The 14119-nt window shown below is 40.8% G+C and overlaps 1 protein-coding gene across 4 annotated transcripts in view; it reads right to left on the bottom strand.

Moving 5' to 3' along the window:
- Window positions 1-14119, bottom strand: part of SEPTIN10 (septin 10) — a 38077-nt gene that overhangs the window by 10114 nt on the left and 13844 nt on the right. For 2 of the 4 annotated variants that reach the window (XM_065741073.1, XM_065741074.1), the window contains exons 6-10: window positions 13980-14076; window positions 9870-10035; window positions 6307-6439; window positions 3799-3986; window positions 3225-3589 (exon numbers count right to left, since the gene is read on the bottom strand). In XM_065741073.1, coding sequence (XP_065597145.1) covers window positions 3463-3589; window positions 3799-3986; window positions 6307-6439; window positions 9870-10035; window positions 13980-14076 — 711 coding nt within the window. In that variant the 3' untranslated portion in view covers window positions 3225-3462. Of the gene's footprint in view, window positions 1-1488; window positions 2188-3224; window positions 3590-3798; window positions 3987-6306; window positions 6440-9869; window positions 10036-13979; window positions 14077-14119 lie in introns of those variants that run through there. The other 2 variants (XM_065741075.1, XR_010622477.1) reach the window with 2 other exon arrangements.

Raw genomic sequence — 14119 nt, 5'->3', positions numbered from 1 at the left:
GTCAATACCTAACACTGTTTTGCTGTTTGGACACCCAGCGGCCTCAGTTCATTTCCTTTCCTTTCTGTACTGATGTGATGCTACTGCTGTTATGGAAAAAGGTTATTTTTTCACCTGCTCTAAGTAGGGACACCTCCCACTAGACCAGGCTGCTCACAGCCCCATCCAGCCTAGCCTTGAATGCTTCCAGGGAGGGGGTATCCACAACCTCTCTGGGCAACCTGACTGATTCTCCATTTTCAGGAGATATAGTTAGCTGTTCCTTTGTGATTCTCTGAACTTCATTTGACTGTCCAACTGTGATGTGCACTTGTGTGCTTATCCTGTATCTAATCTCTAGGCTAATTTATGCACAATGATTACAGAATTACCCACTCCTTCAGGTGACTTCACTACTTGTGCAAATATCAGGAGGAAAAATAAAAACCCACTGGCCTTCTCACATGATTCTGTGCCGTTAAGAAACTCTCTGCAACTCCTGCCTTGTTCCCAAGCCCCACCCCAATTCTGTTTGGCTGCTGAGCCCCTGCAGACACTCCCAAGCTAACACATGAACCTCGGTGTAAAACAGCTCTAACCAAAATGTTGCACTGCTCACAGTTCCCAGCCCTCACAGAAGAGTACATCCTCCAGTAACAGCCAGGCACAGAGCTACTGAGGTCTACCAGTGCTTAACCATCTCCAAGCCAGCAGTGGCACCCACTATAACCAGTTCATCTCCAGTTTTGCAATGCACATGAAGAACCATACTTGAACTAAGTCAGTGGCTGGGAAAGCCCACACTACAATTGAGCTGATGGTACACATCACACAATTATAACCAGTCCACTCAAGATCATGGGAGAACACGTCGACACCCACTGCTGAGTTCAAAAAACAAACAGACTTCTTTCACGTGGCTGTTACCTCTGTCAAGGAGGGCACGTCCCCTGTTTCAAATCAAACAGATGCAGACAGCCCAGTCAAAAGTACAAAGGTAAACAGAGAGTACATTTCATCAAGCAAAATTTTGCTCAGGAGGGAGAAATCAAGCAACAACCACAGGGCCTGGCCCCAGTCAGTTTTCTCCTCATGAAAGAAGTGTCAAATACATGCTGACAGAGCATGTTGGACTAAATGAATGTCCCCTCTTAACCTATGTCACAGCCTGTTTGGGCTGTGGGAACAACTGAAAACACACACAGCTAGAGCCTTCCCTGGTCAGTGAAGTGCTTACATACCTTATATATTCCTTCCCATTGCTGTGGAACTCAAGGAAAGCAATCTCAAATGCAGCACTGTCTGAATAAAACAGAAATGTCCTGGTTTTAAGTACAGAGGCATACAGTGAGCACACTTGTCCTGCAGACACAGTATGCAGTCATACATTTTTCCAATTCGTAAATGCAATACATTTAAGCTTTTCCTACCTCTTGACTTTAGTAATGTGGGAGGGAGAGGAAGAACAACAGCAACACTTAAGCAAAACCAACATATTTTATTTGTTACTATGACTACTCAAAACATAAAGGAAATCATCAGAAACATTTGTTTTAACCCAAAGCTCTTGAAGTTAACAGTTTTTGCAACGTTTGACCTCTGCTGCAACTGAACAGCAGTCACAATCAACAAAAAGTTGCAGGTACTTTCCAAATTGTTAGTAATGTTAGATAAAGTATCTCAATGGATTGCATCTGAGGAGGACAGCACCTGTAAATAAAAGCTTATAAATAAACCACTGTCAGGAAAATAAGTAAACAGTTACATTATGTCAGCACTTGTATTAAATAATATTTAGTAGACTAATACGTCATACGAAAATAACTCTTTAGAAAGGCTAGAGAAGATATATTAATTCATACTTTTGTACTTAGGCATTCATACTATGAATGGAACTGTTCAAAGCACACATCTTCTCTTTGGTACAATGCACTTAAAATGGATGGAAGTTGGCCACAAGTACATGAAGCAGGTGTGCATCAAGGCAGACACACACCAGAGAGTCCAAAGACAATGACAGTAACTACCACACCATGTGTATGTAGCTCAAACTTAAAAACTCTCTCGTAGCGTGCAGCAACAAGAGAGATTGTCCAATTCCTTTAGTAAGAAAATGTCACTCCTTGACCTCCAAAACAATACTGTGCATCACAGCTTCTTCAAAAGAAATGATCATTCTTCTGTCACTGGTATTATGTAAAGCTGGAACTGAAAAACAAAAGCAAGCATATGAAATGTAACATACTCCGAAGAAATAAGACTAAACCAGAGATAACATGTGGAAATCTCTGCACTTGGGAGTTAATCACAACAGTACAGACTATCACTTCTGTCATCAGTAATTCCCCTTTTCCAAAAAAAAAGAAGTCTAGGAATAGAAACTCAGTAACATTATTTGAAATGCAATAAAATTGAGTGAAAACCATAAGCAGGCTTCTAGCATACGTCCCAAAATTTCAAAGCTGTCTTGCTAGTATTTGTGGAAGTATATGCACCCATAAAGCTTCTGAAGGTTTTATAATCCAGCAGTTATGCATAAGTCATGTACAAAAGCAGTGTGCTCTGGTGGCCAAAAAGGCCAAAGGGATCCTGGGGTGCATTAAAAAGAGCGTGGCCAGCAGGTCAAGGGAGGTGATCCTCCCCCTCTACTCTGCCCTGGTGAGGCCTCACCTGGAGTACTGTGTCCAGTTCTGGGCTCCGCAGTACAAAGAAGATAGGGATCTCCTGGAAAGAGTACAGCAGAGGGCCACAAAGATGATAAAGGGCGTGGAACACCTCTCTTATGAAGAAAAGCTGAAAGACCTGGGTCTGTTCAGCCTTGAAAAAATAAGACTCAGAGGGGATCTGATCCATATCTATAATCTAAGGAGTGGAAGGCAAAGGGACGAGGCTGGACTCTTCTCAGTGGAGCATAATAGGACGAGGGGAAATGGTCACAAACTGATGGAGACTCCTACTCTGGAGATATTCAAGACCCACCTGGACACCTACTTGTGCAATGTGGTCTAGAGGTCCCTTCCAACCCCTACAATTCTGTGATTCTGTGAAAAGATGTGCTTTTAAGTGCCATGAGATATTAATCAACAAAATGGCATCCATTTATCTTTTCATTTCATCTTTTCTGTCCATTTATATAACTGTAACCTATCAGGAATGGAAAAGAATAAACTGAAAACATCCGTTTTTTACACCATTTAATTTAATGTCTATAAATGAAGATGAGCTCGTTGTTCTGAATTCATTTCTAAAATTTCTGAAGTTATTCAGGCTTTTATTTTAGCGTGGAGAGGGAAGGAACATCAAGTGAAGCATGCACCAGGCCATACTCCACAGATAGTGTAATTTTAGAGCCAGTTTTATTAAGCGCTCCTCACAGAAGTGTAATAGGAAGACAAATCTAGTATGAAGGGACAGCAGCAGACAAGTCACCTCACAAAGCTAATGCAACCTACATTCAAAATCTGAATACTGCTGCAGTCAGTACTACTGGAATTCCCTGGGTAGATTTCTCTCCCTCTCTACCTTCTCCCTCTTGCTCTGTTTGTGAACATTCACAACTTCTTCATTTCTGACATCAAAGCGCAGCAGTTCAAGCCAAAAACCTTGCTCCCTTCATGGGGGGGGGGAAGGAAGAATGTTCAAAGAATAAACAACAATTACTCTAAATGTTAATTTTAGAGTCAGAGATCCAAGCATGATATTTCAAGCACATAACAAGAATAGGAACACATCTGCATCTTCTCTAAAAGACTAAAATTTGTGTTACAGAACTGAAAGAATTTTCTATTGCTATCTCTGATGACTATCAAAAGCACTTACCTTTTGCAGTCCTTGTCTCTCTTCAAGGTAACAGGAGTAGAGACCATTGGCTGTGTTTGGAGTAATTCAGCATTAGCTTTCTTCATGTTAAACAGAGCAATTTCATCTTCTAGAGCTGTTCTCTTCTTCTCTAATTTCTGTTTCTCTACTTGATGCATTAGCATAAGATGTTCAAACTTAGCCTCTATCTGTTGAAAGAAAGCACAGAAAATGCATTTCCAACTAGTCACACAAGGTGGTGATATCACAACACAAAAACACTGCAATTAAACAGTAAAAACCACCTCAGCTAATGTTACAAGTACAACAAACAGTTCTTTCCCAAAAATCAGCAATCCAGAAGAATATATCAAATTTATATTGTATTTTTCTCATGGGATGCCAGGCTACCACACACAAAATGAGGGTAGAAATGATGGAAGACACCACATGAGCATTACATCTACCGTAGGATATACCTTAGTTAGATCAAAAACAAGGACTCCTTTAGAGATGAAACCAAATTATTACATACAGATGTGTCAAGCAGAATCCACTTCCCTAAAACCAGGCGGGCAAGAAACCATACCTACTTCTGTTATATAGGGTATGTGTTTTAATATGTTTATTAATTACATACATGTATTAGTATGCACACACACAATTAGGTTGGAGGAGTTACTTGTTATCTGCCAGATGTTAACTGCTTTTCTGCAACAAAAAAAATCTGTTTCTTTTGATGTATCAATGGATTCCACCATTGGAAAGCCATCTTATTCCACCATAAGATGTATTCGATCTGTTTAAACATACTGTGTAATCGCACATGATAACCAAGGGGTACTGCATGTCTCCCTTCCTCACCTCCCACCCAGCCCTGCTTCAGTGTCCTTCTGACCAACTGATCAGTGTGGACAACTGATCTGGCTGAAAACTTACAGCCTCACCACAGTACTCCTGGATTTCAACAATGTCATTTCTCTGATCCAGCTGAGAACGTTAAACATTCAGAATCTATATGTACAGCTTCAGACTCAAGTGAACTAGAGTGCTTGCTGAGAGACAAAGTTTGTGCCCCTGAATCCTTAAAGTTGGAAGAGAGCTTTAAAGGCCATCTGTTTTAAGTCCCCTGCAATAAGCAGGGACATGCACAGCTTGATCAGGCTGCCCAGGGCCTGACCCAGCCTTGCCTTGGAAGTCTCCATGGACAGGGCATCCACCACATCTCTGGGCAACCTGTTCCCAAATACAGAAGTGGCATAACTCAATCTGAGTACAAAAAAAATCACTGAGATTTATTTCCATCTTGCACAAAGAAAGAACAAAGAAATTATACTATAAATCTATCAGTATGCCTACCCTAATACAATAGAGCTGGTAGGCTTTATAGATGCATATGTATGTATACTATTCATCATTTATTTCATTACTACAGTTAATCTGATGCATTGCAATAAAAAAATAATTCAGGGTAGAAATTATAAGGTCCTAAAGCAATTGTACCTCTCCAGAGCAGTAATGCTGCACATTGTAAGTACAAGTTTCCTCTAAAGGAAGGACACAAAAGCCATCTCAAGTACAATAGAAACTCCTGATTTTCTTTTATTTCCATATACACACCTCTGGGAGAATGAGCAGCAGGAGAATATATTACAAATACTCTTTGTAAGTGACTGTATTATCGTTTTCTCACATCAGGAACTGGGGATATTAATACCCACAGTTCAGTAGCAATATGCAGAGCTCACAGAAACTGCATGGTATAAAACAAAGAAGGAAAAATATCAAAGGGTATCATGGTGAACCTAGTTGTGTCTATTTTGAACATGGGTAAGTATTATTCCAACAGGACAGCCTCATTCTGAAGACTGAACCTGATATTCTCTACCACTAGCACAGGGGATTACACAGGTTTAATAAATAAAGCCTCCTTCATACTTATAATGTGCATCTGAACATATTCTATGAACCTACTATTATTGCAATACAAGACTGAGCTCCTTCTTCAATCTGCAAGTAAGAAGAACAGTTCCTTGTGGGATGTGGTGGGAAAGGATCTCAGACAACAATATTTTTCTGTTTAAAATCTCACCACAGAACTCAACTCTACTGTAACAGAGAAAAAATAATAACTGCAATTGCATGATTCATTAGTGACTAGGCCATGGTTCACTGTCATAAATTGCTGTAATGTGATTTTTAGAGGCCTTTCCAGCAACCTATGCCTGAAAAGCACCTGCTGTGCTGATACGACAAACACCATTATATTCATTACCATATTCCTTCCTGTTGACTTGTCCCAGCAATCAGCTGAACCCTGCAGACCATAACCTCTCTCACTCCATAAAAGCTTGCCATTTATCTGCGAGCATCTAATCATTCTGCCAAACTAATCTGTGCAGTCAATCTGCTTTCCATTTTAAGCATTACTCCTACCTATTAGAAAATTACAAGTATCAACTAGTTATGATTTTGCTAAGAACTGTTCCAAATCTCAGCAAACAGACTTACACAGACAGTCATACTTACTCGTTGCTCTGCTTCTTTCAATACTGCATCTTTCTCCCTCACTTTCTCCACAAACTTTCTCCTCATCTCTTCCTCTTTTCCTTGCAGCTCAAGGTAGAACTTGCGCCTCTTTGCCTCGTAGGCTTTCTGTAGACTGAAGTCCAAAAACATAAGCAGTTCTCCAGCACACTATTCAATTCAATGTGGACAACTAACTTACTGGAACGTTTTTTAAACAAATCAAACGCATCTGAAATATTAAGTATCATAGTTCTCCACATAATCATTCATAAACTTCAGTAGAAACAGGTTTTTGAGCTTTCTTAATTTTTAAGTAAACAACCTTGCAAAAGAAAAAGAAAAAAAATTGAAGCTAATAGCTCCTGCAGATTTTTATTTTCAAAGTAAATAAAGCACTTGGGAAATATCACATTGTAAAACACTGGAGTTATAACTTTCAAGTAAAAACTACTCACATTTGAGGCAGAAGTTGGTTATTAATCAAGACACCGAAATTGCCAGAAAAATCCCTCCAAAATTTGCACACTGTGAAACCTCAGCCTTAGCCCAGGATGTTACAAACACAGTGCAGCTGGACACAACAACTAATTGTTCCCCCACGGTGTTACTGATCTAGCTGCATGTTGGATATATTCTCCAGAAGGATACCATGAGAAAGCTTTGTGTACATCCAGAAAGATTACATGAACCAGCTTCCCTTGGTCAGCTGAGTGGGTAACCTTGTCATAAAAGGAGATTAAGTTCACTAAACAGGACTTTACCCTGTAAGCCCACACTGGCTGTGACCCGTGACTGCGTTGTCTTTCAGGTGTTTGTGAATAACTCCCACAGTAATATTCTCCATAACTTTGCCAGGCACTGCAGTGAGACTGACAGGTCTGTAATTTATCAGAGTCTTCCTTCCTGCCCTTCTTGAAAACTGGAATAACGTTAGCCAGTTTCCAGTCAACTGGGATCTCTGCACATTCCCAAGACTGCTTTAAAATAATTGAGATAGATCCCATGATGACATCTATGAGCACTTTCAGTATTCCATGCCTCTCCTTCCATTTTTTTCTGAACTTAATCTAATAGACACTCCGGTATGCAAGGCGATTTTCTTTCCTTTGAAAAACAGGTACTCAAAACTGAGAATTTACTTTACATCCAAGCATATCACAGTAAATTAAAATATGCTGATAATTCATATAGATACTATCACACATTTGATATTTCCAGGGTATATACCACCACTTTCTGCCAACAAAGATCTGCTTGGGAAAAAAGGAATGCAGCCTGTGTACACCTGTATCTCATATCCCAAAGAGCATGCTAACTTCAGAAAGCATGCCTGCTTAGTGCTACAAATTCTCCCAACAAAATTTTTTCCATACAACTTCTCTAAATCACGAGATTCCACAGAAGCAAACATGCTTTGTATTCTTTACTGCTTTATATATTTAAAACTAAATGCATTATACACACACTTTTGTACCAACTTTGAAGTCTCACCCTTAGTTTTTAACAATTTTTGTTGGGGTTTATAAATGGAAAGACTTATGAAACAGGACATCTAAAAACTCAGTTATTTAGAGCAACAAGTAGCTGAAATCTCTTCCTTCTGTATTTAAATTTAAAATGACTGGATAGTTTCCCAATCCTAAAGTTACCTACTTTTATTCAAAATATAACCTAAGGAGATAGAAGAATCAACTTGAAATTGCACATGCAGACTTAAAATTCTGTAAGATTACGAAGTCAAAAAGCACTTTTGCTATAAAAGTATATTTGAGTGATACTTTACAACTAATGAGTTCAGCAGAACTACTTTTTGCTTTGCTGTGGTTTTTTGTTTGTTTGTTTTTTAATCAACATAGATCCTAATATTGCATCTACCACTCAAAACATGGGCATGGTTTTCACACAGGTGTATTAACTCACTCTATCTTTGAGTTCAGACAGCATATGCAATAACAATAAAGCTACAGCACAGGTTATTCAAGCACCAACAACTTCGATGTGTGACAGTTCTGTAGCAATCACATTACCTTTGGGTAATAAAGCAAAAAAGCTAAAGCAAAAACTAGACTGAACTAACATGCTGCAGTTGCACCTTTATTTCAGTATGTGAACATCTTCAGACTCAGTCTGATCTAGTTTATCAGATAAAATCACTGAAGGAGGTATCCTGACATCAGCAACAGATTAATCTTGCAGGCACTGGATTTATCTCATCATCAAATTACATGTTTAAAAAATATGAAAAAAAAAAACCATCACACATTTTCTCATTCATCAGGTCAGCTGAACTCCAATTACAAAGGACTTTTTGAGGAAGAAGTCTAATGGTCTTTAAAATATGGTGTTTTCCTTCCTTAGAAAAAGACAATTTAAATGTTATCAGTGTTCTTCTAAATGTGAACTTCCGATTGAATCCTTCCTGTTCTCTCATCATCCTCAGAGGATAAGACTGTCTCAGACTGGAAAAAAACAATCATGTTTTTGTTCAAGAACTGCAAGGTCTGAATATCCCACTTAAAGGGAGGAGTAAGAGAAGGCTCTGCACATATTGAGAAACAGACATTTAAGATGAAAAAACTGTATCTCCGAAAACAGAAAAACAACTACACCAGAGAAAAATTAACACCTTTTTTCAACAGACTCTTGCCTATCAGTTTTCTTCTTTCAAAACAAGTACATTCCCTGAGACAACAACATATTCATAATAAAAATGTTAGAAAAAGCTATTTTTACCACAGCACTTAACTAGGTTCTGGATCACTATGTGAAACCAGCAAACGATCCAATTGGCTCACAGTATTAAAAACTGTTTTTAATGCAAAGCCATATTTTGTTTTCTTGTCTGGTTTAAGTTGGTATTTTTCGAAGTGTCTGTGCAGTAATAGTACTTCACTAAATCGTGATGACTTTGAAGATTCCTGAAGCATCAGTTTCTCCTCATCAGGATGACTACAATTTGCAAACTTACAAAATACAGCTCTATAATATGAAATGACCTAAGGACATTGGAAGAGAGAGATGAGAGAATCAGAAGTAACAGATCAAACAAACTTCCTACAGAAAACAGCTTTACTACATGCAACAACTGAGTGCCTCTACTTCTTTGCTTTACTCTATTCTGGAATAACCTGAAAATAATAACTTCCTTAATAATAGAGATCTTGACCTGAAAAGGTTAAATGTTTGTTATGACAGCAGATAAGGTGCAAAGTTAACAGTGTAAACAATGGCTTCATAGAAACTTTAGCTTCAGCTCCTCCTGAACTTTAAGCACAGCCAAACCATTGCCCAGAATCAGACATTCATCCACAACAAAAGTTGGAATTCTCTGGTTTATTATAAAACAGACATATTTCAGAAATAGACCCTGTATGCCTGTAAAAGCAGTGCTCATATAAGCTCCATGAAGATAAATGAATGGACAGGTATGTACATAAAAATTAAAAACATTCTCTCACTCTCTTATAAGAACTAACTATGAGCCCTGTTCTGTATTGTGCTGATACAGTCAAATCTGAAATGAATGACAGTGGAAAGCCAGTGCTGTACATTAAGACTCTTACCTTACTGGCTTCTCAGGGTCACTGTCTATGAAGCCCATCTCCTGCAGTCTGCAGCGCCTGTACAACTCATAATGGCATGTGTGAGTCTGCTCTATTAAATCTTCCATATTTGTGCAAATGAGCATCTCACGGAGCTTCACAAAGTCACAGTGGTTCTCATTTTCCACTAATCAAAAAGAGGGATTGTTATACACAAGTACAGAAATGGTCAGAATATATTCTTAAATAGCATTAAGATCCTTTTATTTTGTTTACTAACTACACTTCCAAGAAAAGGGATTTGTATTTATTATACCTCCTGCACTTCCTTGTGATTTTTAATATACACATTGAAGGACTAACCATATGTATCATTGAAAACGTTCCAGTATGCTCTGGTTTCACATCTGAATTGAAGGACTACTAATTTCTCTTCTTTTATGACAATCAAGAAATTTTACAATCTGGTAGTGCCAGAAGCACTGCCATAATATCAGCCAACCCAAGTATTACATACACCACCTCATGGTTTGATGCCAGGAAAGCATCAGCATTGGAACTACCAGTTACTGCACACTTCAGATATGAATTTCTAAGTTCTCTAAGCTGCTTATACAAAATACAACCAATATGACAGTAGTGGCTAATAACAGCTCATATGAATATCAATGAATCTTACCATTAAAAAAGACCACAAAAATACACAGATCACTCCAAAAGTAATGCCTTTTATTTATTTCCATGGAAATGACAACAAATACAAGGAGCACAATAACACTACTTGACAGAGCCCATTCTCAGCTACTAAATACACTTTTTCAACAGTCACCACCACTCACTATTCATTTTCACCTGCTATAAGCAAGAGGCTTCATGCCATGCTTGTAAAAATCTGCATTACCAGAGGTGACCCACGGCTTCACAGCTGCTAGGAAAATGTTGCCCATGCAGTCCATCTTTCATCAGTGTGAACAGATGGAAGTCATGAGGTGCCAAATCTGGACTATGCAATGGGTGTGGTTAACATCTTCTCTGGCTTAATTCTGGAACTTCGATCCTTCAGCTCGGTCAGCAATAATAATGTAGCTGTCAGTTGATGGTTTGTCCAGGCTCCAGAAAAAACAGAAAGAACACCCCTTTCCTATTGAAAAGACACTGCACATCACTTTACCCACTGAGGGCTGTGTCTTGAACTCTCTCAATAGGGAATTCACATCGCCACTCTACGGACTGCTGTTTTGACTCCAGCTAGTAGTGGTGACACCACATCTCATAGCAAGTAATGACATGACCCAGGAAACTGCCACTTTTAAGACCAGAATTGGTTCAATAGGTCCTGACAAACATGCGTATGGTATTCTTTCTGTTCCTGTATGAGCATTTGTGGGAACTTGGTGATATTCCAACACTGCCACCATCGTTTGCAATGCACTGGAGCTGATATTCAGCTCCAAACACAGTTTCCTGGTCATAATTCACCAGTTTACAAAGATGAGCTGACTGAAATGCTCTGCATTCAATGCAGTAACTACGGTGCATGGCCATTCAGAACACAGTTTGTCTTTCATGTTGCTGTCACCACTGCTGAAACGCAGCATCCACCATCTCACTGTGCTCATATGCACTGTTTAGTCTCCATAAATGTTCAGCAAGCATCAACGCATGTCATTTTTTTCTGCACGGAGGAATTCAAAGAGAGACCTTTGCTTCATATGTATTTCCATGTCAGATGCTATTGTGTCACACTGTCCCTCTGCAGCCAAGTATTGCACAGCAATAAAATGTAAATAAATACTGGCAGGAATATTCACCCTCCACTGCCATCTCATCAGCATCCACCTCTTACATCATGGGCTAACACAAGAAAATAAGAGGCATTACTTTCGGAATGACCTGTTCAGGACACTTGTTGCAAGGGTCCCTTGGGACTCGCTCCTGAAGGGTAAAGGGGTCCAGGAAGCCTGGATGCTCTTCAAGATGGAAATCTTAAAGGCACAGGAGCAGGCAGTCCCGGAGTCCTGTAAGTCAAGCCGGAGGAGCAAAAGACCAGTGTGGATGAACCAGGATCTTTTGTTGAGACTCCGAGAGAAAAGGAGAGTCTATGTCCTCTGGAAGATGGGTCAGGCTACTTGGGGTGACTACAGAGAACTGGCCAAGATCTGCAGGCAGAAAATTAGAAATGCTAAAGCCCAGCTTGAAATTAGGCTGGCTACTGCTGTAAAGGAGAACAGGAAACCCTTTTACAAATATATTAACAGCAGGAGAAAAACTAAGGAAAATTTCCCTCCTTTACTCAACGAGGCAGGCAATATAACCACAGACGATAAGGAAAAGGCTGAGGTTCTCAATGCCTTCTTCACATCTGTCTTTAATAAACAGGACAGTTATCCAAATGGTACTTGCCCTGACCTGGAAGTCTGGGACGGGGTGCATAATGCACCCCCTGTGATTCAAGCAGAGACGGTCAGAGATCTTCTCCTCCATCTGAACTCCCACAAGTCCATGGGGCCAGATGGGATCCACCCAAGGGTGCTGAGGGAGCTAGCAGAGGTGATTGCCGAGCCACTTTCTGCCATCTATCAGCATTCCTGGTTATCTGGAGAGGTCCCACAAGATTGGAGGCTTGCCGATGTGACTCCCATCTTCAAGAAAGGCCGTAAGGAAGACCCGGGGAACTACAGGCCTGTCAGCCTGACCTCGGTATCAGGGAAAGTTATGGAACAGATGTTATTGAGGGAGATCACACGACACGTGCATGGCAATAAAGGGATCAGACCCAGCCAGCACGGGTTCACCAGGGGCAGGTCGTGCTTGTCCAACCTCATCTCCTTCTATGACTGGGTGACCAGACAGGTAGATGAGGGAAAGGCTGTTGATGTAGTCTACCTGGACTTCAGCAAGGCCTTTGACACGGTCTCCCACAGTATTCTCCTAAGGAAACTGGCAGCCCGTGGTGTGGACAGGTTCACTCTTCTCTGGGTGGAGAACTGGCTGGAGGGCCGTGCCCAGAGGGTAGTGGTTAATGGAGTTAAGTCCAGCTGGCGTCCTGTTACGAGTGGTGTCCCCCAAGGGTCAGTTTTGGGGCCCATCTTGTTTAATATCTTTATTGATGACCTAGACGAGGGAATTGAGTGTACCCTCAGTAAGTTTGCAGATGACACAAAGCTGGGAGGATGTGTCAAACTGCCTGAGGGTAGGGAGGCCCTTCAGAGGGATTTGGATAGGCTGAACAGCTGGGCTGAGCAAAATGGGATGAGGTTCAATAAGACCAAGTGCCGGGTCCTGCACTTTGGCCACAATAACCCCATGCAATGCTATAGGCTTGGGGCAGAATGGCTTGAAGAATGTAGAGAGGAAAAGGACCTGGGGGTGTTGGTTGATGCTCGGCTCAACATGAGCCGGCAGTGTGCCCAGGTGGCTAAGAAGGCCAACAGCATCCTGGCCTGTATTAGAAATAGTGTAGCCAGCAGGAGCAGGGAGGTGATCATCCCCCTGTACTCAGCTCTGGTACGGCCGCACCTCGAGTACTGTGTTCAGTTTTGGGCCCCTCACTACAAGAAGGACATTGAGGCCCTGGAGCGTGTTCAGAGAAGGGCAACAAAACTGGTGAGGGGCCTGGAGCACAAGTCTTATGAGGAGCGGCTGAGGGAGCTGGGATTGTTCAGTCTGGAGAAGAGGAGGCTCAGAGGAGACCTTATAGCACTCTACCACTTCCTGAAGGGGGGTTGTGGTGAGGAGGGGGTAGGCCTCTTCTCCCTGATAAGTAATGACAGGACGAGAGGGAATGGCCACAAGTTGCGCCAGGGAAGATTTAGATTAGACCTCAGGAAGCATTTCTTTTCTGAAAGAGTGGTCAGGCACTGGAATGGCCTGCCTAGGGAGGTGGTTGAGGCACCATCCCTAGCGCTGTTCAAGAAGCGTTTAGATGAGGTGCTAAAGGACTTAATTTAGTAGTTGGGTAGAGATAGTGATAGGAGGATGGTTGGACTAGATGATCTTATAGGTCCTTTCCAACCTTATGAACTTATGAACTTATGCATCTCTTTATGGTCTTTTTTAATTATAAGATTCATTGATATTCATACAGGCTGTTATTAGCCACTGCTGTTATACATTTGAGAATTCACTTACCTTGTACAATGCCCCAAGGGTACTGACGAGCTTTCACCATTTTGTTCCCAATTTTCACCTCTTCTGTACTTCCCACTACAGCAAAAGGTAAATGCCCCTGTAAGAGTCACACCAACACAGCCTTATCTCTCAGCGTTCTT

The sequence above is a fragment of the Cyrtonyx montezumae genome, unplaced genomic scaffold (assembly GCF_038088225.1).
Source record: "Cyrtonyx montezumae isolate F1298 unplaced genomic scaffold, pur_monq_1.0 scaffold_3, whole genome shotgun sequence".
NCBI classification, from domain to species: Eukaryota; Metazoa; Chordata; class Aves; order Galliformes; family Odontophoridae; genus Cyrtonyx; species Cyrtonyx montezumae.
The sequence above is the reverse complement of the archived record's forward strand: the minus strand, read 5'-3'. Positions and strand labels throughout refer to the sequence as shown.